General features: G+C 37.8%; 1 protein-coding gene across 5 annotated transcripts; it reads right to left on the bottom strand.

The window, feature by feature from the left end:
* Window positions 1-1,658: 1,658 nt before the first annotated feature.
* clcn1b (chloride channel, voltage-sensitive 1b) lies at window positions 1,659-24,019 on the bottom strand. Of its 5 annotated transcripts, none has more exons than XM_026926136.3 (23): window positions 23,876-24,019; window positions 14,921-15,140; window positions 14,594-14,725; window positions 14,364-14,492; window positions 13,088-13,221; window positions 11,235-11,312; window positions 9,485-9,563; window positions 8,928-9,053; window positions 8,724-8,808; window positions 8,427-8,528; window positions 8,177-8,261; window positions 7,877-8,032; window positions 7,591-7,660; window positions 7,353-7,463; window positions 7,052-7,265; window positions 6,811-6,944; window positions 6,301-6,482; window positions 5,720-5,807; window positions 5,028-5,104; window positions 4,489-4,533; window positions 4,291-4,395; window positions 3,945-4,031; window positions 1,659-3,403 (listed from the first exon to the last, which is right to left on the bottom strand). In XM_026926136.3, the coding sequence occupies exons 1-23, from the start codon at window positions 23,924-23,926 to the stop codon at window positions 3,020-3,022; spliced, it is 2,874 nt and encodes a 957-aa protein (XP_026781937.3). In that variant the 5' UTR covers window positions 23,927-24,019; the 3' UTR covers window positions 1,659-3,019. The 5 variants fall into 5 exon arrangements, with proteins under 5 accessions (XP_026781937.3, XP_053088556.1, XP_053088547.1 ...); XM_053232581.1 differs by lacking the exon at window positions 23,876-24,019 and adding an exon at window positions 23,466-23,782; XM_053232572.1 differs by lacking the exon at window positions 23,876-24,019 and adding an exon at window positions 20,780-20,937.
* Between the last annotated feature and the right edge of the window lie 1,413 nt (window positions 24,020-25,432).

The raw sequence follows: 25,432 nt of genomic DNA, 5'->3' as shown, positions 1-25,432 counted from the left end.
CAAAAATCAACAACATAAAAAGTCTGAATAGACTACAATATGCTAAGACGAGCAAGTGTATGTGTGAGATGGATGAAAAATGCTGCATCACTGGCAAAAAAGAACAACAACAACAACAAAAAACAATACATATTCATTTAAGAAATTTTCAATTACATTGATTTAAATATTGCTAACCCTTTTCAGTTACTTCTTTATTTTTATACTATGTGTCTTGACTTCTGTTTGTAACACAACACAACTTGATTTACTGCTGGACATTTAAAGCCTGTATTGTACACAACAGACATAAGGAATTGTCCTTGAGATCAACATATGTAAATAAATCAACAGAAATATGGACATTATCTGTAAACATGTTCTAACAGAATCAGAATGAATAGGAAGTGACCTCATGAAGAACTCAGGCCAGTAAGAATGGACTAGGCGTCTTCCTGTTCGTCATGGTTACTGGTTACCACAGTGGCTATGGCTGGACACACTGTGTGCTGAGTGTGTGATCTATTATTTGTGCATATGAGCTGAGCTAGAACAAGTAAAGGAAGACACAGTGGTTATCTCCTTCACTCATTCTTGCTGTGTGTGATCCATCAAGGAGAACAACCAGGACCCGTGCATATCCTGGCCAATTTCGTTAGTTTGTTTTATTTCTTTATTTTTTTTGGAGAACACTTCAGTTGACTTCTGAAGATTATGTGAAAGCCAAATACAATAAGATAAAATTGTTTATTGACTTGAAAGACTTTATTTATTGATTGATTATTTATGCAATGTTGGGACAATGTTTATTTTTGTACAGAATTATGAGCCCTCCCTCCAGTATATGATAGAGCACATGCCATTCTGCTGAGCTCCTGAGACAGGCATGGAGACTGGAAACTTTGGAAGTTTGGGAGTATAAGTGTGTGCATACGTGTCTGTACATCTTTGTGCCATTTTACTCAATCTACTGCTAATAAAGGCTCCACACATAACATTATCATTATATGCAGGTAATACCAACATTAAACACTCGTGACAGTAGTGACATAAGAGCCAATGCTTACAAGGCTTTCATTTTTGTCAGTGCTTGTTATAGAGTTCATATGAAGCTCAGCTTATGAGCTTCCATTGTTGTCCAGTCTTAGTGCCTGGCAGAAGGGAAAGCTAAGTTAATGATATGTGCTCATTTATTTATTTAAGAATTATTTTGGGAGAGGACTTCTTTATCATTTAGCGATGTAGACACATTTGGTGGAAATGGCATCACTCTTCAATAAGTCAGTGGTTAATTTCGCTGCAACTCCATCTTTTACTGAGTCTACTGAACAGATATTTGTGAAGGAAAGAAGGAAATTAGTTCAGCTACATATTTTTGAACCTTGGGGTGGGAATTTATTTTAAAATTCACCGATCGATATGAGAAATGTGTAAATGTGTCTGAAAGTCAAGGTGGAATGTAGAGCAAAATTAATGTAGAGCAATTTGGTGCAATGTTCAGCATTTTCTTGTCTGGGTTGCTGGATCGATTTAAAATAGAACGTGGGCCATTTATTATTTGGCTACGTCTTGTAGAAATGAAACTGATGTCATACTTTTCATTTGAATTCATTCTGTTTAATTCCAGGTCAGCCAAAACAACATGCATGTTAATTGTATGTTGGCTTGCATAGCAGGGCTTGACTTATCATCAGAAGATTGGAGAGCGCTTCAAACAAGCCATTAAGAGCTAATTATACCATACAAACAAGACAGGTCACATCCTCATAACCAGAAGAGTAATGTCATTTCCTGCTAGGTATTTTAGTGCTTTATATGTAAGATAAGAAATATGGATGAATATAGTAATAATCACAAACCAAATGTATTTCTTTGGTTATTACTGTTTGTGACTGCAGATTGTTTGTGATTTTAAAATGTTTTTGTATGACTCTACTGCCATCTTTCAATATAACACAACATAATGGGCATGACTCTATGAACAGTTATGTTTATGTTTTCTCTATTTCTTTAGTCTCTATCTGTTTTTCTCTTTATTTCTCGACTTCTGTCTCTCTAACCTGGTTTTCCTTTTAATGGAGGAATCACAACACAAAGTGATCATCATCCACAGGTTTTGTTTAAGAAAACTATGTAAAGGCTCAACCATTTGTTATAAATGTGGTCCAAATATGTTCTAAACAGACAGATGTGAATTCATTTGGATTTTATTTGGATATGGACTTATTTGAATAAGTGTAAGTGGGAATTCGATCTGTGATGCCTATATCTATGCATGCTTGTCTGAAGGGTCTAATGACATGGTTCTTCCAGTGTGCTTTCATTTCTCTCTCCCTGTCTCTGTCTCGCGCTCTCTCCTCCTTTTTCCTGCACGAGATTAAAAAAACCTCCCCGAACATAGACAAATACCCCATCCTATTCTACACCTCTCCCCAAATGACAATAATGAAAAACAAACAAATAAACAAAGAAGAAGAATTCTGTATTGTATTTTTTTTCCTGAAACAATGCAATGTTGTCTTTAAATTCAAAATGAAGCAAGGGCATTAACAAAAGAAAAATAACATAAAAAAAAAAATCAACAGAAAACATATTAATCACATTTTGAGGACACTGGTAATAATTCCATAATAATCATTTAATAATAATTAATCTGAATCATAATCAAGCAGTGTAATAAGAGAAACAAAATTCTATAGCTTAAATTATTTGGAAGGCAATTTAATGGATCGTCTAGCTAATGGAAGTATTAAACATGCTGATTAGATTTGATGTTCAAGCACCTGCTTCTCAATAACAGATAAAAGGACACGCAGACAGTGAGACAGACTGAGGGAGGGCTGATACACAACGTCCTGAGACAGGTGGGGAGAGACTTGGCCATGAGAACAAGGGATCTGTGTCAGGTGTAGAAAAATGTAGAAAAATGTCACATCACATATTACATCGTTCTAGCCCATCTGCAGCGAAAGCTCACCAGAGTCTCAGTGGAGACCCTCTACAGAGGGTTAAGTTTGTGGAAGAAAAAAAATGACAGTCCTTAAACCAGTTCATCGTCACTCTCTTTCTCTCCATTTGTCTCCTTTTCAGGCAGAGAATGAAGGGATGCGAGAGGGATGGAAGGAGAAGAGGGAGAGGAAGCGGAGGATGGCTGCCCCTGAGCTGAATTATCTGAACTTCTGGTGTTGCTGTCTACACTGACCTTGCACTCTGTTTCTTTGGACTCTGCCAATTTGGGCTCTGCTTCATCTTTCATTTCTTTCTTTTCTTCCTCACTCCACAGCTCTCTGTCTCGAGGGTGAGAAGAGGGGGCAGAGGTTGGGTGGGGGTGCTCCTTGGTTTTACGGCTGGCGTCTCTGAAACTGGCCAAAGGGGGGCGCAGACGCACACCACTGCGGGTTGAACCTTCTATGGCCTTCTGAAGCTATGACAGAAACAGATAGTTCACATTAAAAATACGGCATAAATTTCAATACATATACATGCACAGAATCAGATCATTACAATGACATTAACATTTAGTGTTCATCTTCAGTAACTGCTTTATCCTGGTCAGGGTTGCAGAGGTCCAGAGCCTATCCTGGGAACACTGGGTGGAAGAATTTACCCCAGATGGGACACCAGTCCCTCATAGGGTATCACGCACACACTCATTCACATCTAGGGAGAAGCCAATCCTCCTACCTGCATGCTATTGGACAGTGGGAAGAAATGAGAGAATCTGGAGGAAACCTACATTAAAATGGGGAGAACAAGTTCCTGAAATCCACACAGTTCCTGAGCTCCTGAGATCAAACCAGGGACCGTAGAGCTGTCAGGCAGCAACACTACCCACTGTGCCACCCATGACATACTTAAACATCATAATTCTGATTTTTTAAAAAAACATGTCCTGATTTAAAAAAAAAAAAAAAAAAAAACAAGGGTAAAAGAGAGAAAAGATGAAGGATATGAGACTGACTCACCTCTTTAAGTGCTACAACCCCCACTAGTTTACCTATGCTGGTGACATAGGCATGACTGAGACCCAACAGAGAGAAAAGTGTGTGTGTCTGAAAGAGAAAGACAGAGAAATGTAAGTATATATTAAAATCTGCAGCATGTACTATATATACTGACAGATACTAATGCTTGTTGTCATTTGAGAAAAATTGCCTTTCTTTCTGAAGAGGTCTGGAAAACGTATTATCAACCAGTGTCTTGATGTTAAAGCAAGACCAACGCAAATATATTATTAGTGTAGCTGTAATTCACTGGTTCTGTATGTATCTCAGTATCAGTGCTCCAGCCTGCACATTTACATGAAGCTACCTTATGCAGAGATGTTCTTTCCACCAACTGAAATGGGGAAGGATCGATGCGAATCTGATCAATATCGATCGGCTTATCCAGCTCAGCATCCTCCCAAGCTTTGATCTGTACAGGCCAATCAGAAGCTGCATCAGTAATGATGTTATAATGACTGTATGCAGAAAAGAGAGGAAGAAATAAAAGAATCATTCTGTTCACCTCATCTGTAGTCATGCTCTCTGTTACAGGAGCAGGCAATGCATCCTGGAAGAAGACACAAAGAGTGTTTAGTTTTTCACTTTTATGAAATGATAAGAAATAGAACAAGTGAGAGAAAGACAGCAAGAAGAAGAACACTAAAAGATGGCTTTATAATTCATGTCGAAAATAAGAACATCATTTTTTCATTCTACTTCACAGCTATAAATACTGTACAGCGTAATTAATGACAAATATGACAAATGAATTGCTTAGTCAGAGAAACAGTGGTTCAGTGGCCTAGAAAGCTGCAAATGCCTAAATATGGCAGAAGCGCTACTGAAGATGCAACATAAGAAAATGCAAGAATTTGTCTCCACCTAGTGTTACAGTGATACAGTGAAGACATTTGTTTAACAAGAAACGTTTAGTTCAAATCTAATTTGCAAAGGGACAAAACTAGGTAGATGGCACCACCATTTCAGAGCAAATGATCAAATGATTTTTCTGACATAGACAATCTTCCTTAACTGCCCTTTATGCGTATGTGTGAGATGAACCTGTGACTCAGCCTGCTGCGACGAGGATGAGTTTGACAAGAGGCGATGAAGTGCGCTCCTCATGAACCCGAGTACACCTGTGATTAATCATAATATTAGTCCAGACATGAACCGTTCTACTGAGGCTCAAAAGCAAATCCATATATCCTGTCTGTTTCATACACATTCAAAACCAGCCAGATAGTAAGGAATAGCATATGCTAAGCATAGTGATAATTAATCAGGCTAGTCAGATTGGGAAGGGTAACAAGGAAATGACATGAAAAGGACTGTAATGCATTGGGTAGAGGAAAGAGCCTGCAGTGTATTCAGAAGAGGGACAAGGGACTAGAAAAAAAAGCCTGCAGTGCAATTGAGAATGGGATTAGATTACTAGAGAAACAGTCCTGCAGTACATTTGGATAAGGTAATAGGCGGCTAGAGGATAGAGCCTGCCATGCACTGGGAAGCCAGTCTAGGGGATTAGAGGTAAGAGCCTGTTTTGTACTTGCAAGAGGAACAACGGTACAAGAGAAAAGGGCCTGTAGGGTATTGGGAAGTGGATCTAGGACACTTGAGGAAAGAGCATGAAGTGCATTTGGTTTGGATATTTCAGTATATCTCTGTTGTATATCTAACCCTCTCATTTTTTAACTGGCTGCTGACATTTTTTTATAATTGTAAGTAAAAGAGCAGAGGTACAAATCCCATACCTGAGCCAGACTCACCAGGCGCTGTGTGATTGGTGGGATCCCCCACAGTGTCCAGTGGGCCGTTCTGCTCCTCAGAGACTGTGTTTTCCTGCAAATTAGTTGAAAGAGCACCAAAACAGAGTTCAAGTAAACTGTAAACACATCTCATCTTGAATTTTAAATGTAACAGAAGCTCAGTCAGGACGGGATTACATTCAGTGGGTGACATTTGTAATAACATTTTTATTTCATCTCCTCTGAGATAAAACTCTCGCGTCATGTTTCCATAGGGTTATTTTTCATTTATTTCATATTTATAAATATAATATGGCTTTATACCCGCAGTTATCATTAAAATTCCCCCTTTAATTTCTCGATTCACAAAGTATTTAATATTGATATGCAGTAGTGGAGTGGATGCAGCCGTGGAAAAACATTTCTCCCAGCACATGAGGCAGGATCTGCCTGCAAATTACTTCTGATGTGGTCAAAAGCAGTAGGTAATTTAGTAGCACCTGGAAATAGGTCCTCATGTAAATTTAATCACACTGAAGTTGGGATATAGACTGCACTGTGTGAATTCATCCTGCCCCCAGTCTCACCCTTTCCTTGCTCTCCTCTCCTCCTTCCTCATCTACCAGATTGAAGGACTCCCAGCTGACCACTGACCCTGGACTGCGCATTGCCTGACCTTGGTTAGTAATCCGTCTCTCTGCTGACAGCCACCAGTCACAGGCTGCTTGAAGTTCACACCTCTCAATAGAGCCCAACAAAATCATGGACTCTAAGGACAGAAATATGATATGATATGTTTATGTTGCATATAATGTTCACACAAATGCCTTTATTAATATGCACAAATCTTTTATATATACACAGTATACTCTTTACTCTTTAACTTAAAACTGTTGAGCACAATACTGTTCTTTAAGATTGTGCATACAAGTTACTAGACTATTTATATCAACACACTAAATGTCAATATACAATAAATGTATTTGTCATCTTTATCTTGTCCTAAGAATTTGCAAATTTTTGCACTTAACTGTTTTCTAGTGCTCAATATGCTGTGTCTCTCCTTTTCACACACGTACACATGCAGGCACACATACCTTTAGAATCAACCACTGGGATGGTTTTGAGGGTAGTGGTCTGCAGAAGGTGAAGAAGCTCACGGTAGGTGGTCTGAGGAGACAAAAACTTCACCTTCTTCACCATGATGTCCTCCACACAAATATTATACTTACTAAAAGGAGAGCAGAGGGCAGAAATATCAGGTTAAAGGAAGTCATGAAATGAATGAAATAATGTAGAGAAGAGATCAGTGAGATGTTTTTCAGTTTGTGTGAATACCTGATGTGTCCAAAACCTAGCTCTGGGAGATAGGGTAGCTTTTTGACCTGGATTATGGAATCATAGAGGGATGGCTGCAGGCCCTGTGCCACCATGTTAGCCAGGATCACTGCCACCATCATGGGTAGAATGTGAGAGATCTGCCCAGTCAGCTCAAAGCAGATCACTGCTGTCGAAACTGTGTGTGTGACTGCACCAGTCATCGCAGCAGCACCTACACATCCAGACATCCACACAAATATGACCAAAAAGTTGCGATACATAAGATAAACTGAGGAGGTGATGTTGAACTTTTACTGACCAATCACAGCATAGCCTCCAGGTAGGATTCGGTAAACAATACCATCAAAGAGAATACCATTCGGGAAAAGTGTGGCCATGATCTCTCCCACCAACCGGCCAAATGCAGCTCCTAAACATTTAACATTTAATGTCAAGTACAGGACTCAGTCAGGTCTTACCCCCATCAAATACATTATTATTTGCAAAAAAAAAAATTGGAACTAATCTCAAGCCTAATCTCATTAAGACTTACGGACCAAGTATAAAGACAGGCATGAAGGCACCAGAGGGGATAGGCATCGTTGTTGATACTGCAGACATCCAAAACTGAGTCACAGAGGAATATAAAGACACCAGGAAGGAAAAAAAATAAGGATATGATACCTTTGCATTTTAATGCAAGCTCTAACAAAGGTATGAACAGGCTACAAACTTAATGTAGGCTCTCAAATTTTGTTGAGCCTACATTAAGAAATATTGCAGGGTCACATGTATCATATGTTTCATTATTTGTAAGCACATAACATGCGTGTAATTGTGTACCTTCATGATGAAAAATAGGAGGAGGATGATGAAGACACTGACTTCTGAATGAAACCAGGCAGTGGAGCGGCCGAGACCAGGTTCCATGGTGGCGTCCCAGACTTTTGTCCAGGTGAAGTTATCAAACAGAGAGTTGATACACTCTCTCGGCATGAGCTACACAGGGAACAGTGGCAGGTTTTCAAATTTGGAAAAAAGCAAGGTCAAGCACACAACCCACATAAGTGTATCTCCTCAAATAGATCTCTGAGCTATAAACCCACTAAAGCTGTTGAGTGAATCACAGAGAGAACAACATACCTCACCAGCCATAAACTGGCCAAAGCCTGGTGGGAATGTGAAGGAGGCAATAATGAGTGTCACCACACCAGGGTAAATCAACCGGCTAAAACAAACACACACAACAACACTGCTATAAAAGTGCAGTAATTAAGTCATATAGTGATGCATGTAATATGCAAATAAACAATAATACTACGAAAGAGAGAGAGAGAATGTATATCATAATTTGTAAAGTAGGAATGCATGCATAGATGGGATGGTCTCTCACTATTTTGTGAGGAAGCGAGTGAGTGCTGTTGGTCTTCTCATGAACAAAACAACCTGTCTGTTCAGATAAACAAAGAATGCTCCCAGAAAGCCACATGAGATCCTATAAGAAATACAGGATCATTCAGAGAGACTTTAAATACACACACACACACACACACACACACGCACGCACACCCTCTTTTTCACACTCCAATAACCCCTGCAGCAGAACGAACTCCGATTCATAAAATACGGAATTAGAACTACACATTCTCTGACAAATTGAATAATTCTGTGTGTAATATGTTAAACACACCCAATGACAGCGAATGCTGGCAGCTCCTGCAGGTCAAACGGAAAATCCATCCGGAATTTTGTGCGGAACAGAGCTGTAATTGTGACTATGGGAAAAGAGCAAACAGTGAATCTCACCATCAATAAAAATCATTCATCAGCTCAGTGAACTGTGAATTATGCATTTATATTGCCCTATTAAAAAGGTTTTGTGTGCATGCCCAACCAGAGTCTTTGTTCCACACAGATAGCACTCTGAATATAAAGGCACTGAACGTAGCAGCGAAGTATCCTCTCCAATAATTCCTCACAGCAAAGTAAGTGGATGTGACCTCAATACTGAACAACACACCTGCAAGGGGGAGAGAGAGAGAGAAATAAAGAAAGAGAAAAGTAAAAGAGGTGCGGAGATGTGAGGAATATAAACAGATAAGAATACGGGAAGAAAAACTAAGATGAATGAAGGACAAAAAGGTCAGAGATGACCGGGTAGAGGGAGAAAATGGAAAGATTGGAAAATGATTAAGCAGAAACAGAAAACAGGTCAGAAAAGAGGAGAGTGAGAAGACATCCTGTTGAAGAAGACATCAATAAGAACTGTGGCACAAATATCAATGACTCACATACAGTATATTATATAGCACATATGTTATAGCACCTACTGTATATCACTCGTGTTATTGATTACTGTAAGTAATATGATTAGGGGGAAATGATTTGTACATTGATGAAGAAAAGAAACAAAATAGAGGAACAGCAAGAGGGAGCAAAAGAGTGTTTTACCTCCGAGAGGAGTGCCGAAACAGCAGCCGACCCCTACGGCACACCCCACTGTCAGAATATCAGTGTAACCATAGGGGTTCTACTGAGAGAGAGACAGATAGAAGAACGAGGGTTATAGAGGACTGAGGGGAGAGAAGATAAACAGAGGAAAATAAAGGAACAGCTGAGAGAGGCCAGTGTGTGGGTGAAAGGAAAATAAGATAATTTAAATGAAATGAAAAAAGGAGAGAGAGTTGGGGTGAGAGAATAAAGTGAAAAAGAGAACAAGGGAACAGTGGGAAAACAAATGGATAAAGTAAATAAATCATTTCAGAGGGGCCAGTGAGGAATTTCAACCTGTCAGGAACAAATTTGAGACCAAACTCTATAGAGCTCTGCACACACTCTCAAAACAAGCACCAACTTTACAATAGCTGCCCTTAATAACTGTGTCTCTAGTGTAGATAGATAAATAGACAGACAGATAGGTAGGTAAGCAAATTATGCGTTGTGCAAAGCTTCAGTATTATTATGTATATTATGTCCTGATGTAATTATAATTGTTATTATGGACAGCTAACCACAAGTTGGAGGATCCACTGCCCAGAGCAGAGCAGAGCAGAGCAGAGTGAGCGGAAGACATCAGAGAATCACATTTCTCTCAACTCTTATCCCTCAGAAGACAGTGTATATGCTGTACATATATACTGTACATGAAAGCAGGAGTTACTTGCCTCCAAGGGGGGCACCAAAACACGTGCCTACTCCCACTGCACACGCACACACCAGCAGGTCCTGAACATGGGTGCTATTCTGGGCGGGGTTAAGAAAACAACGCAAAGGCAAACACACACGCGCACACACAGAGGGCAGTAAAGACAGTTAATACTCACACTATTAATACAAAGACCAGTAGGGAGAAACAAAAAGTGAGGCAGATTAAATAAGAGACATGGAGAGAGAGAGAGAAGGGACAGCAACGGAGAAATTGAATTAAAAAAATAATACATGGCAGATGCAACATAGATGTACTCTGCAGATTGTCAAAAATGTTATGTCACAACATGTACAGTATGATAGTAGTATTACTCTTAATCACTGCTTTGAGGTCACAGATGCAGTCTGAGCCAAGGCCAGCATTAACATGCTCACATTACAGACTCATGGGTGATTTATTTCTTTATTCACATCCTTATAAGAAATGAACTAAACTATGTTTGTGTTACATGTACATATGGTATGCACATTTGGAATGAAGTACTTGCAGTATGATAACTTTCCTACTACTTTCTTTACTACTGCTGTTTTGGAACTAAAGTCAAACATGTATTTGTATTTTATGTATTTTATTGTATTTTATGGACTTGCCATATTTCTTAGCCAACTACATTAATTAAGTAATTTGGTAATCACTACATGGAAGCTGATTTGCAATTATATTATTTATTTTTCAAGGCTCCTAACTAGTAGATTTGAAGAAATCTGCACTATAAGAAGCTCATAATCCTAGATAGTTTAGGGATAGTCCAGTGGACTTGTTATTCACTAAGAGCAAATCATGAACATATAGTTTTCTAAACTGGGTAAGTCCAGCTATTAATGGCATAATCTTAGTGTGTTTTAAATATTTAATGACAACAAGCTTTTAAAGGGTATGTTGTCTCATTTTTCATTCCAAATAAGAATGACAATAAATGCATAAATAACCCACCATATATGCTGGTGCAGCTCAGCACTCAGATACAAACACACTGCAGACCAGAGGCTTTACCTCATATACTCCTGTGAAGATGGACATGAACCTACTCAGCACAGCAGCACAGATACTTGCAATGTGGACAAAGGGGCCCTGGGGGAAAAGACATGAACATAACTAATAATTATATGTTTCTTAATGCAATGTTTGTTTACAATAATGGCACATTGTATTGTATTTTTAACTAGATCACAAAACTGTGTTTGTTACAAGACTACATGCTGGTACCAGCATATTACTGTTTTAAGACTTTTATTTCCAAATATAAGACTTTAAATAAATTTGAATCAATATGAATCAAATTTGAGTCAATAAAAAAAGAATCAGCTAAAATCATTTCAGTACATATACAGTGGATATAAAAAGTCTACACACCTCTGTTTAAAATGGCAGGTTTTTGTGAGGTAGAAAATTAAACAAAGATAAATCACATCAGATCTTTTTCCACCTTTAATGTGATATAGCAACCAACAAAGTGAAAAACAAATAGAAACAAAAAAAGAAAAAACTTACAATAACCTGGTTGCATAAGTGTACATACCCCTTAACTAATACTTTGTTAATAAAGCACCTTTTGCTTGTAATACAGCACTCTTTTTTTTTTTAAGCAAATCCTGACTTGTCAATTTTATTCGACTTTTCATTGCAAAAATACTCTAGATCTATCAAATAGCAAGGGGATCTCCTGTGCACCGCCCTCGTCAAGACATTCCACAGATTTTCGATAGGATTTAGATCTGGACTCTGACTGGGCCATTCCAAAACTTTGATCTTCTTCTTTTTCTGAAGCCATTCCGTTGTTGACTTGGATTTGTGCTTTGGGACGATATCACACTGGAAGCTGACATTGTTCCTCATCTTCAGTGGTCTAACGGAGTCCTGCAGGTTTAGATTGGTATATGGAGCTATCCATGATTCCCTCTATCTTAACTAGAGCCCCAGTCCCAGCTGAAGAGAAGCAGCCCCATAGCATGATGCTGCCACCACCACGCTTCACTGTAGCTATGGTGTTCTTTGGGTGATAAGCTGTCTTGTTTTTGTGCCAAATATAATAAAGTTCTATCTTGGTCTCATCAGAGCATAACACATTTTGCCACATGGTTTGGGGTGATTTAGGTGAGCTGGGGTGTTTTTAAGAGCTTCTGTTTAGCCACCCTAACCCATAGCCCAGACATGATAGTTTCATTGAAAAATCATGATCACAAAAACATGCAATTTTAACAGGGGTGTGTAGACATTTTATATATAGTACAGATTTCATTTCACTTCAGTTCAAAGAATTACAAACCTAAGTTACACAAGTTACACAAGTTACACAATAAGAAATTGTTATTGTGAACAAGGAGAACAACAGTGATAGAATCAGTGGGTCCTGATTACCATAGAAAGAAAAACAAAAAACAAGTTTCATTGGTTATATATATAAAATACCATTCTAGCTAGCATGTTACTACACAGTGTGGCTAATATTACCTAACACTGTTTAGCTGTACCTCCAGTTTACACTTGTTGCACTTACCCTGATTATAACTATAAACATACCCTGACTATAAAAATTTAAACTATTTTTTATCAAAACACAGGATGAGCAAAAAAAAAAAAAAAAAGCCAAGAGAGGTTCCTGTGCTGCTTCAGGTAAATGCTTCTAGCCACCACGTTTTACAGTAAAGTTAATGACATGTATACTGTATTTTATTGTATTATTACAATAGTAAGGTAAGTCCTTTGATATAATCTGCTAATGAATATTTTCCCAGAATACCAGCTGGGCTACAGTGGTGAAGTGTAGACCACATTTACAGCATCATACATGTTTGAACAGAGTATTTTTTTTTTTTTTGAGAGAAATGACAAAAAATTCAAAAAACCTCTTTTCCCAAAGGCATGCCACTGCCCAGGCTTGCAGTCAGGCCGATGACTTTAGCCACAAAGGCTTTCAGAGTCAAATACTCCTTCAGCACCACCCCACGTAGAATGGTCTTCAGCTCTGGGATACCAGAGCCTGCATGAATGTTTAGAGGGAAGGCAAAAACACAGATGTAAAATGGTGAAAAAAAATCATACAAATTGTGACCTTAGTATTATATGCTATCTGGGATAAGAACAAATGGGAGAAAGAAACTTTTATTACTAATGTCAGGAAATAAACATTGCATCATTTCTAAACACAAACACAAATTAAAGAAGAGAGAATAAAATGTAGATGGGTTTTACTGAAGCTTCTTGCATAGAACTTAGATGTTGCCACTTCAGGTCCCAATTACATAACTCCAGTAAAACGCTTCCTTCAACCACCTGTGCTCGAGTATTCAAAGTCACATACAGTCTATGAGAGACTTTCCATAGCAACTCAAAGCAACAGAAGTCCTCACAGGGACACTCTTCCGGGTTTAAGGTTTGACCATAAAGAGATTTTAAAAAATGAATTAAAACTCATAATAATCTACACCCAGTTTGGCCACTGTCAATTCTTCATTATCTAGGTCTCACAACAGCCAGAGTGATAGGGTCGTAGGATAATATATTTAATTTACTTTTACATTTGTTCATTTGACAGATGCTTTTATCCAAAGCGACTTGCATTTGAGCTGAGCAGATAAGGGATAAGGATATTGTTCAAGGCAGCTTGGTGGTACCTGGATTCAAATTCACAATCTTCCAAGCAGTAGTCCAGAGCTTTAACCACTGAGCCACCACTACATGATACTCCTGCATGCATCAAGCTAAATATGCTCTCGTAATGTCATAGTGGAACGTACTTGGAGAAGAACATTAACTGCCGTATTCTGTTTATGTGGACAAACGGGTGACCATGACTGACTAGTGCCACATCCTTCCCACCCAAAATACAGGTCCAATTAAGCAATCTTTGACTCATGGCAATGGATGGATATGGAATCATTGGGAGATCATGAGTTCAGTGTGAAACCTTGTATTCAGGATTGAAGCAACTGAAATGAGTACGGTAACAAAAGGGAACACAGAGAAAGCCATAAAACAGGACGATGAGGAGGGTGGATTTCATTTAAGGAAAATAATAAGAAAAATGCAGACAAACAGGAATATTAGGGCATGTTGAATAAATGCGTGCTTGCTTTTGTAATAGAGAAAGAGAAATAGATAAGGAGAGCAAGCAGTACACACCTATAGCTTGTGGGGAGACCAGGTGGCAGAAGACAGAGGAGAACACAATGAGAATTATGGGATATGTGACCCAGGCCAGATACTGAAGTGGCACGTTCCCTTTCAGCTCTGCATACATCCATTTGTAAGCTTTGGAAAAGAGGGAAAAAATGGTTTTATTTGAGAAAAGTCATAAAAACTCAAATAGTTTACAGGAGATCTATAGGAGATATAAGAGTTTGGTAGAGTACCTTGCAGGCTCTTGGCACTGGCGTAGTCCATACTCCAGCTGACTAGAGCCATGGTAAGACCCAGCAGCACCAGGAAGATCCAATCCTCCCCAAGCTTTGTTATTATATACCTCTGGACACGCCTCAGGCAGTCTGCAGAACAACATTCACACCAGACATCTTAGAGAAAGATCACTATTAAACACTAAGGATAACTACGGTAACATTCTAGTCTAGTCTGATCTGCTCAGGCTGCAAAATCTATGATCGTGCTCTGTTTCTCTTGAGACTGGGATTTGTAGAGAGGGAGATGATCCTCTATTAGATATGACATTAGGGACTCCTCACCTTGGCATTTTGAGTAAGGTTGGGGTTTCTTTATCGAGGAGGACTGGCTAAATCCTGGGGTCATGGGCCCTGTTTCCAAGGCGATCTGATGCGTTCGGCCATAGCCTCTCCTGATTGCCCTAGCATTCCCACCATGTTTATTTGACTGGTTCTCAGTTAGCAGACGTGTGGCCTCCCTCCGGGCAACGTTACCCAGCTGCTCCCTGTACTCTCCATACAGCTAAGAAAAAAAGAGAAGGAGATGACAAAGATGTCTTGAGAGTGTGTGAAGACAAACGAAGAGAAACGAATGAGGTTTTGCTGAAATGACTGTTCACAGTTTAGCTATAATAAATTAATAGTAACTGGAAAAAACTCTACGATATCTATAATTATAAATGGGCAATGCTTCTTTCTTGCAAACAGGTCTCTAAGAAGGTCAGGTTAGAAATCATATTTACGTCTGTGTGTGTGTTCGTGCGTGTCTGTGTGTTTGTGTATGTGTAAGGAAGATGCACTCAAGTATACTTTAGTATCACACTAAAATAGGCTCAGGCTGGCAGAGCTGCATGAATAAGAGATCCCCAGATCAACAGCCTCAACACATGCCTCAGCACACACACACACACACACACGCGCGCACAAGTACGTGCATATTCACAACTTAATTATATGCTGACATATTGTTCTTGACACGTGAAAATTACACAAATGAAAGGAAATGGCCAGAGCAATAAAGAACAAAATTATTTATCAAAAAGGACATTCATCACCGCACCCAGTTTCTCAAGTGTGCTCACTCACACACCTATCAACACACCTACTGGATATAACAAGGTCTACATCTTAATCTTCGTCCCTCAAACACCTTGTGATTGGTGACGTCCTTACACCTCCGCATGAAAAGCAAAGTCACTTTAAAACTAGAGCAACTAATCAAAAATCCCTCACTACCCATTAAATTACTTACCTAAAACGCAGACATTCCACCTTTATTTTGTAATTACAATAGCATCCAAAATAAGAGGTCAATTCTATATACTAATGAACTTTATTTGTGAAGGTAAATTATTGAAACAACTGTTTTTTTTTTTATTTTATAAATCTTCTTAGAAGACATATGTTTCTTTTCCCAACTACACTTTACTTCACTTACTTAAAATTATCAGCATGCATTTAAATACAATACAATTTATAATCACATACAATGTAAGTGGCATTCTCTGACTAAAACACTGGAAAATAATCTTATAGAACACTGGTTTTAAATGTTAATAGATAATAGCATCTGATAAATGAATAAATGTTATTGTATTAATTTCACCCTTGTGGGTAAAGGATCAGTGCCCTGGACCTTAGCCACCCAGAGCACGTACTAGTACTCCAGTGGGATTTGAAGAGAAATGGATTGAGAATGACGTAAAATGGGCTGAGACGAAATTATTGGTGTTTGTTATTAGTGTGCATTTCTCTGTTTCATAAGGAGGATCAATGTAAATGAAAGTAATCCAGCACCATCCAATGATGTTTGTGTACACAGCTGCATGTGGCAAATTATAAAATTATGCATGTTTAATTCATATTCTTTCTTATACAGCATGTTTGATTTAGTATACCCCTACGTGTTAATCAATACATTAACTAACAAACATGTACTAATATGTACGTAAGGTGGTCATTATTCACACATGAACTTACAAGACTTACATCGTAGTTAAGGTTAGCTCTTCATTAGTTTGTGATTAGTACTTGCCTTAACTCATCATTAGCTCATATTTAAGTAAGTATTAATTCAGGTATTAGTGCATGATTATTCATGTACTGTTACTGTAAAGTGTTACCCGGTACTGTGCAAAGGTCTTATACACAAATATACATATACTAATAAATCACTTTAGTTTATATTAATATAGAAATAAATCTAAATAACAGTAAACACTAATAAACTAAACCCAATCAATATGTTGTGTTACCACCCTTAGTTTAGTTTAATTTAGTTTATTTTAGCAATAAGTGTTCTTAAATGTTCTGTTGTGCAGTTTAACAAGGAAATTGGCTGGAAAGAGAGAAAAATAGTTACAAAATTCTTCTGAATATCTGAACCTACCTCCTTTGAAGAAGTTCTCTTGGGCATTTTGTATTTAGACTGTACTTATGCACAAAGTGGCTTCAAAACTGAGACACTAAGAAACTGTCTCTCTGTCTGTCTGTCTGTCTCTCTCTCGCTCCCTCCCTCTTTTTTTCTCACTCACAAACACATATAGAAAGAGGAGAACTTTACATGTAAACATACATGTTAAATAATAAGGGACCTAAATAGATAAGAACAAACAGTAAAAGTAAAACAGCATATAAATATATGTATTCTTCTTCTAAAATACAATAATGAATAAATTTGAAGTTTAATAATGAATACGTTTGAATGAATGCATCTGAAAGAGAGAAAATCGTGTAAAAGTGTGTGTACATGTGTGTGACCAAGGCTGACTTCATCATTCTCTCTTTCATCTTGTCTGTTGACTTGTTTGTATGGTTGGAGGTCAGAAGGGTAATTCATAGACCTTTAGACAGCGTGAGAGAAACTTTGTCTGAGAACAAAATAGCATTTAAAATGGCATCTTTCACTCAATGGCATGTTTTCTTTTTAGTGCTACTGTCCTTTCATCCCAAACTCAACAAGTTACATGACCTCACATTTTGGCCACATAACACATCAGGAATACCAATTAAATTGACCTAAACGGCTTCAAAAACAGGAATCGCATTTAAATCTACATTTTAAAGCTGGAGCCACATAAAAAGGCTTGGGTGTTATTGTGTGTATAGTGGACGAAAAAGTCCCTGAGCTATTTCCTGTGAACAACACCTCGGCTTTCCCAGCTCGGTGTTAAGCACTCAGTGTTCTCGACTTTCTGTACAGTCACAGCTGTTCCACAATACCTAATACAACTCATTAGATAATGACCTATCAAGTGTATTAAAGCAGAGATAACAGATTTATTATAAGTTATAATACAGGTTTTGTCTGAAAAATAAAAGTAGTAGTTTGTTAAGAGTTCTGATTGAATGACTGGAAATAGTAATCCATGTTTAAAGATTAAATGCTACAGTCAAATGCATTTAAATGCAGAGCCCATCTTGAGAGCACAATATAAACATGAAAACGGCATTGTTATTTTGTGCCCATTGTATTATGGTTGCTAGAATTTACTGTAGCTATTTGTTGTGCAAATATTGAGACTATCTTTATTTGATTGTGTTTCTTGTGTTTCGCCTTGCTTATTTCCAGAGTACCATGTGAGTTCATGCGTGAGGTGCATCTCGGCAGTTAAGACTGCATTTAAGGACTTAAATATCAGAGTAATAAACTATGATTTGTTCAGACATTCGCAAAGTTATTGTTTTAGACTGCACTGATTCTTGCATTCAGGTTAAGCCTACACATTCTCAAAAGAGAGTGTACTGTAAATGTTTTCTTTCACAAACATCACAAAAGGACTTTCATGTCATTGTTCTCAAATCCCTGACCTTAAACCCTTTTTTGTGTTCTGGCCAAATTTGGGGCGATTTGCTTTTTTTTTTTTTTTTTTTTGCGATTTGCTGACCGGCATAAAGCTTCCAGAATATGTGAATATCATTCATGTGAATATCATTCATAAAATGAATGATAACTGGTTTTGTTGAATTTTCGGTAGTTTGTTCACATGTTCTACATCCACTGTGTTCTGGTTAAATCCAACCAGCCATATAAAATAAATGGGCCAGAGCATAAGAAGATGCAGAATTAAAGTTCCCACACACAAACAGGAGTAAGTTCTTTAGGCTTTTCTTGGAACAAGGTTGAAGGTGAAAAGAGCAAGTTTGTAGGTTTTTTGGGATAGTTTGTCAGCAGCCAAATAATTGGAATTAAATCTAATCAATCAAATCTCTGCAAACACAGGCTATGGCAAACAAAGGGAACATGTAAGTGCGGACAGTGAACCATTTCTGTTGTAAGTTACACTATATTGATTATGGTGTGTCTGTATTAGGAGATCACAAAAAGGCATACTGAACATATTGCAAATCAAAATTACACACTACAGTGAACTTGTTTCCCAAACAAAAAAATTGGTCTCATTTTTCCAAATGGCAGAATATTTGGGCTAGTCTTTTACGCAGTTTTTCAGATATAGTTGGGTGGAAAAATTAAAGCCTGGCGATCCTGGTTATAATTTTGACCCCAGCTTTGTACCCCAAAGGGTGTTAAAAACCAGCAACATGTGCAAGAAATGCAGCAAATAAATTTGTAAGGGACTTGCTAGTGTGATGCATTGTCATTCATGCATGAACACACATAAGCACACATCTGGGAATCCAGGACTATTCTGGTTCTACATTTTACAACTTGAAATCTTAGAGTTCTGATTTTTTTTATATATATTTGAAATCTTACACCTAGCTATTTAAAAAAAAAACATAGTGAATTTATTTAAATAGACCAAAGAAAAAAATAGCTTTTATTTAATGTGACATATATAATGCAAATATATACAAAATTCATATTCAGATACTTTTGGCAGCTTCCAACATCAATAATAATAAATATTTTAAAATGCTTTAGAAATAGTTTTAAGGGGCATGGTTTATTTTGACCTGAAAAGAAGCTGGAAACCTGACTCAAACACAAGACAAGGGATAAGATGACTTTTAGGAGTTATTTTAGGGTCTGTGACCCAGAAAATAAAAAGCGCCAGAGATTGGTTAGTAGCCAGACGGTTTCACTCAACAGACGAAACCTTCTAGCACCAGGAAACAAAACTATTAATTATGTGCCTGATGATTAGTGTGTGATATCTTAACCTTATTCACTTCCTAACTGTATTGTGTGACATTTAAACATGAAGAGTAACAGCAGTAAATATGCTGTCATACATACATGTATGGTTTTTCAATCACAAGTATAATCATGAAAATATAACATACATATATATATACACACGAAAAATGGCAAAGCCCTTAACTGTTTTGTCCAAAAAATTAAACATTTTTTAAAGATGATGTACGACAAGGAAAGGAAGGAAAGCAGAGAGAGAGAGAGAGAGAGAGAGAGAGAGAGAGGAAGTTGTGGACACAAGACATGAAGGTCACAGTGTCTTTGAGAGTTAATTAAAACTATAATAATCATGCATTCCTTTACATGACTCCTCTGTGTATGTGTATCATGATAAAATCTGACCCAGGCACTGACAGATTACACACACACAAGCACACACACATACATGCACACACACTCACACACGCACACACACAAATGAAAAGAATAAATATAACACTGACGTCTTTCCCACAAATCAACTTCTCTGTAACAAACTGTCCAACAATATGTGATAGGAATGACAAAAATATATATTTCTCAAATGGATACAAGTCAACATTTCTTTCTCACAATCAGCTATGAAAAACTGAAAAAGATCTGATCATTTCATAAACAGAATAAGGTCATGCTCATGCACCAGTAAATGCGGCCCTCTTACAGACTCTTCAGCTCTGCTTTAATCAGCTGTACATTATACCGCTGTGAACATTTCATGACATAGCTGTGATACAGTAAAGAAATTTTATTGATTCAACAGCATTAAATGTATTGCATAATCAAAAAGCACAGTGACCCAAATCCTAATGTAATGAAATTCATATTCCATGACTACAATAAACCAATGACAAACTTTTCCCTGTAAACATTATATGGCATCATCCAATTAACAGTTAATATGACTTTAAAATGATGTAACATTAATTATAATGTAATAATTTTATTACTTAGGGTTGAAATAAATTACTCTAATTGTATTCTTAGTCAATAAATAGTTCTAAAATAAATCTTTCCAGAATCCTTACCAGAATTTGATCTAAATTCATTACTGTCTCAGAGGCCTCAGTGCACTCGCTCATCATGCTCTCCACTCTGCTGCTGTCTGTTCCTATTTCTCTCTCTTTTGCCCAGGCCAGCTTTTTATCCCTCTCTTACGTCTCTATCCCTGTCCCTTTAACCTTCAGAAAACATTCAGGTATTAGTAATTGTACCTGCCTTCTGTGTGTCTACTGTATATGTGGGTAGGAAACTACATCACCCACAATGCAGTTGTGATTAATGTCCAGCTTCTGTGGTTGACAATGTGCTGTCAGCAACATTTAATACACAGGGCAGGAGTCCCAAATGACCAGTTCATCAATCAGATTTAAAAAAAAAAATTAATTAATTAATTAATTAAATAAATAAAAACACTATAATTGTGTTTTGTTCACAATGTTCATAATGTACATTGCAGCATTCTTTTTTGCATTTGTTGTCACAGATTCTAAGATCATAAATAGATCAAATTAACGTCTGTCACCAAGTTCAACAAAGTTCTGAACAGCATGCCAGATCTTTTATAATAAATTATATGTGTGTAAAATGTATTACAAATTTATTGACATACTTCTCAACAACTTCCAAATAAGATTAATAAGTGGAATTAATATGTTTTTATAGGTGCAAGCCTAAATTTACTCAGGTGCAATTTATGACCTTAAGGAGTCTCTGTTAAATTTCCTTTTAAATGGAACAAAAAATATATAATTCATCCATGTGCTTTTATCAACTATTTTTTGTAAATACATTTTACTTATCCTACTCATCTTTTAAAGTATTTTGAGATTTTTAAGTGTTACAAAAAGTGTTGTTATTATTATTATTATTATTATTATTATTATTATTATTATTATTATTGTTATAATAATTATTATTATAGATAGATAGATAGATAGATAGATAGATAGATAGATAGATAAAGTGTGTTCTGATAAATTCAAAACAATTCTGAACATAGCATGAGTAAAAAAATTTTTTTTACAAATATACAAAAATGATCTAGACAGAGTAGAAATAGTTTCATGTTTATATTCTTAACCACTTATGTACAATGGAGTGCACTGTGCTTTTGAAAGCGGTTAGTTTTTATTTAGGGCTTTTTTAATGCAGAAGAGAAGAGAAGAGAAGAGAAGAGAAGAGAAAGTTGCAATTTATTGTCATGATATAATAAATATATAAAAACTTCATTCTGTATAGTGTCTTTAAAAGTTGCTTTCTCAAAGCTCTTTATAACAAAAACAAAACACAACAAAATGAAACAAAACACAAAAAATTAAACAAAACATAAATATGAAGATATGGCTTCTGGTTTATTATTTGCTGATGAGTTTTCTTAGCTCAATTTACATTACCATGTGTCTAAACATACAGCTGAACACTGGAATCAATGAAGGCCTTTCACAGGTCCAACAGTGGGGTTTGATATCTCTTTCGAGTCACGAACCCAGAACCTTAACCACTGAACCAGCATGTGTGAGGGTCAGGAAAATATGAAGGTTTGTACAATGCCACTAAATATTCTGAAATGTATTCATATATTTTGTGAACGTACTAAACAATATAGACTAGCACACAAGCCAAATCTGAGTGTACTGTAGTATCTGTACAGTGATCTAAATGTAAAATGGAGGTATATGCTTTAACTATGTCCAGCAAAACACATACAAACATAATGTGCCAATTTCATTGCTTAGACACAAACACACACAATGACACTGATACACACACACATCAACATGCACACAAGCACATAAATATGTCCCAAATGAGAAAAAAATGCATCAGTTTGACTTATAATAAAGAGATCAAAACAACCATAAAGCCTATTTATAGAGCTGCTGACAGAGCTTTATGCCTATGGGAGCCATTCCGTTTGCAGGTATCTCTGATATGTGGGTGCATGTGGGCAAAGAAAAGTCTAATAAAGGACAGACTACTATCAGATCCTCCTTTTGTGAAGCACAGTGAGAGGGAGGGCAGAGTGATGAAGGAAATCTCGGCGAGAAATCCACATGCGGTCAGAAAGCCATGGTATAGCGACAGAGTAGCAGAGGGCAAGGCTAGACATGACACCACTTTCTCACCAATGCAAAGACACATGTCTCTGCAACACTCATTTCCTTTTTCCAATACAGAATTCTTTTCCCTCCGGCCCCTCTCCCCTCCTTCCCTGGTACCCCAGGGCAAAAGCTAGGGTGTGTGTTGTAATTAATAAGCTGAGCCCATGCTTTCTGCAGCTCTATGCTAAAGAGAATTGGTGGATGTATATTTAACCTGCATGCTCAGGTTTCCGCTCGCACGGCCACACAGATGTGGAGCGCGTGTTATACTCAGCACACATACTCACACACAGCTAATAAGTTGAATGGAGCAGCTACATGGCCACTGATCACCACTTAACACACTTTATACAGTTCCTGATAGTGTTCGTTCCATTCAGGTGTAAAACAATTCTCAGCTGAAAATAATAACCAGGATAATGAATCCCCATGGGAGAGGTTAATAGCTTCTAGTAACCCTGACTCCCCCGCCACCTCGCCCCCCCACCAAAAAAAAAAAAAAAAAAAGACACTCAGATTGTTAAAGTAAATGAGATAGATATGGCTAAATAATGGAAATTAAAAGGTGGAGAACACAGTATAAAAAGAGTAAGTTAAGCTATTTACTTACTTTTGGTCAGTGTGATAACATGCAGCAGTAGGCACCACAAGACACACATCCAACTCACAGCCATAACCAACAAGTCACTGGTGCAGGTTCTAGCCACCACGCAGCTACTTTCAGTGAGCTCTCGATATGTCACCACTCAGAATAGAATGGAAAATCAATTAAAGTGTGAGCTATTGGAGACCAGCTCTTTAAAGGCTGTTATTTAAAGTGAGTTCAGTTTGGTAGAAAAGACTGTTCATGTTATCATAGTTCATCTCAGCAAGGGCTCCACACACAGCATGTCAACAATGTACCTGAGCACAAAGTAACACAAAGGGCAGGGAGACAGAGAGAGAGAGAGAGAGAGAGAGAGAGAGAGTGAGAGAGAGAGAGACACAGAGAGGGAAAGGGAGTGAAAGGGAGAGACTGACCAGAGTCTGCTGATATCTCAGAGCTTTCCTTTGCGATGCATCGGCAGCCATCGACAAGCTTACACTGAGCCAAAAATAAACATACACACCGTCCCGCTCCTGTATTACAGTGCCTGGAACACACACATACACACACACAAGCAGAAATACATACACAATCTTGAGTCCTCGATACGCCACCTGTAACACAAAAACAGACAAAAATAACTAGGCAACTTAGACTTACATCATGGCACCTGCATGGTAAACACTTATTGATGGTTTTGTGTAAAATGACACACAGTATAGATATACATGCAACTTCTGTTTCAATAATACAAAATAATACATTTCAAGGAATACAAACATTCAGGTCTCGTAAGCGTGAATGCCAAGAAATAGATTAAAAATTGAACAATGGAAGCGTGAAGAGTCTTATCAGCAAAATCCATAGCATGTCAAGCAGATGTGAGGTGAAGGATGGAGATTAGGATGGAAAGAAAGACAGGCGGTAGACAGATAGAAAGTGAGGGAAAGTGCAAACAGACACTGCACACAGTGTGGGAATTCATGTACATTTCCATAAAAAAGAACAAAGCTGCAGAAGAAAGAATAATAGAGACAAGTATTAAATCACACATCAAAAATGTGACTTAATGTCATTAAAGCAATAGAGTATGTAAATAAAGAGAGTGTGTGCTTCAAGGAATGAATCTGAAAGGTAAGATCATTCTTTATAAGCTATTTTTTTGTTACTTTCAATAGTCTTGCTCCTTACATCCCATCTCGCACCTTCGGGTCCTCCGACAGCAGACTGCTTGCAGTACCTCACACCAGATACGTTAGAACCGTGGTCCCCTGCTAAAAGAAACGGAGGAAAGGCCTACGCTAATCTTTTTGTTAATTTCTAACCCCTGCTTGAAACCTTTTCTTCACACAATATAACAGTCTTTTTTTCTACTCCTTAAAGGTGCTTTTTGTTATTTCGGGTTTATAAAGCAACTCTGGATGTTAGAAACATGCTATACACATTGAGCACATAAATAAATCACCTGCAATATTACGGGTTTGGATTGGCTGTGTTTACATTTGTAATAGAAAAAATAAAGTGTGTGTGTATGTGTGTGTCTTCCATGTTAAAGCAATGGATAGATAATCGTTTGGCCTTCTCTGCCTTTAACGCTAGCCTTGCAACATGCCCCACGGCATCATGCCAGCATATTGGCCCACCCCTCCCGCCTGGATTTCCGTTTTGCTTCCTCTCTGTTCCCTTCAGACCAACATGGGAGTTTTTTGGAGAGGACACTGCTTCCCTTTAGGGCGCCCCTGTAACCTGATGACGGTCTGTGTGTGTGTGTGTTTGGAGGGGGGGGTCTCAGCAACTTTCACCTGATCTAAGAGGAGGAAGCTGAGACACTCTGTTCAGGGAGCAGAGCCAACCCCCCCACCCCCCAAATATATACACACACACACACACAAAACACCCCCCCCCCCCCCCACCACCCCCACCCCCCACGCTTTAAATATGACTTGACTTGCATATTAAACTGCAGCTGTGATTAGTGACTGATGGACTAC

The sequence above is a fragment of the Pangasianodon hypophthalmus genome, chromosome 1 (genome assembly GCF_027358585.1).
Source record: "Pangasianodon hypophthalmus isolate fPanHyp1 chromosome 1, fPanHyp1.pri, whole genome shotgun sequence".
NCBI lineage: Eukaryota > Metazoa > Chordata > Actinopteri > Siluriformes > Pangasiidae > Pangasianodon > Pangasianodon hypophthalmus.
Note: the sequence above shows the minus strand (reverse complement) of the source record. Positions and strands in the feature narration are given on the sequence as shown.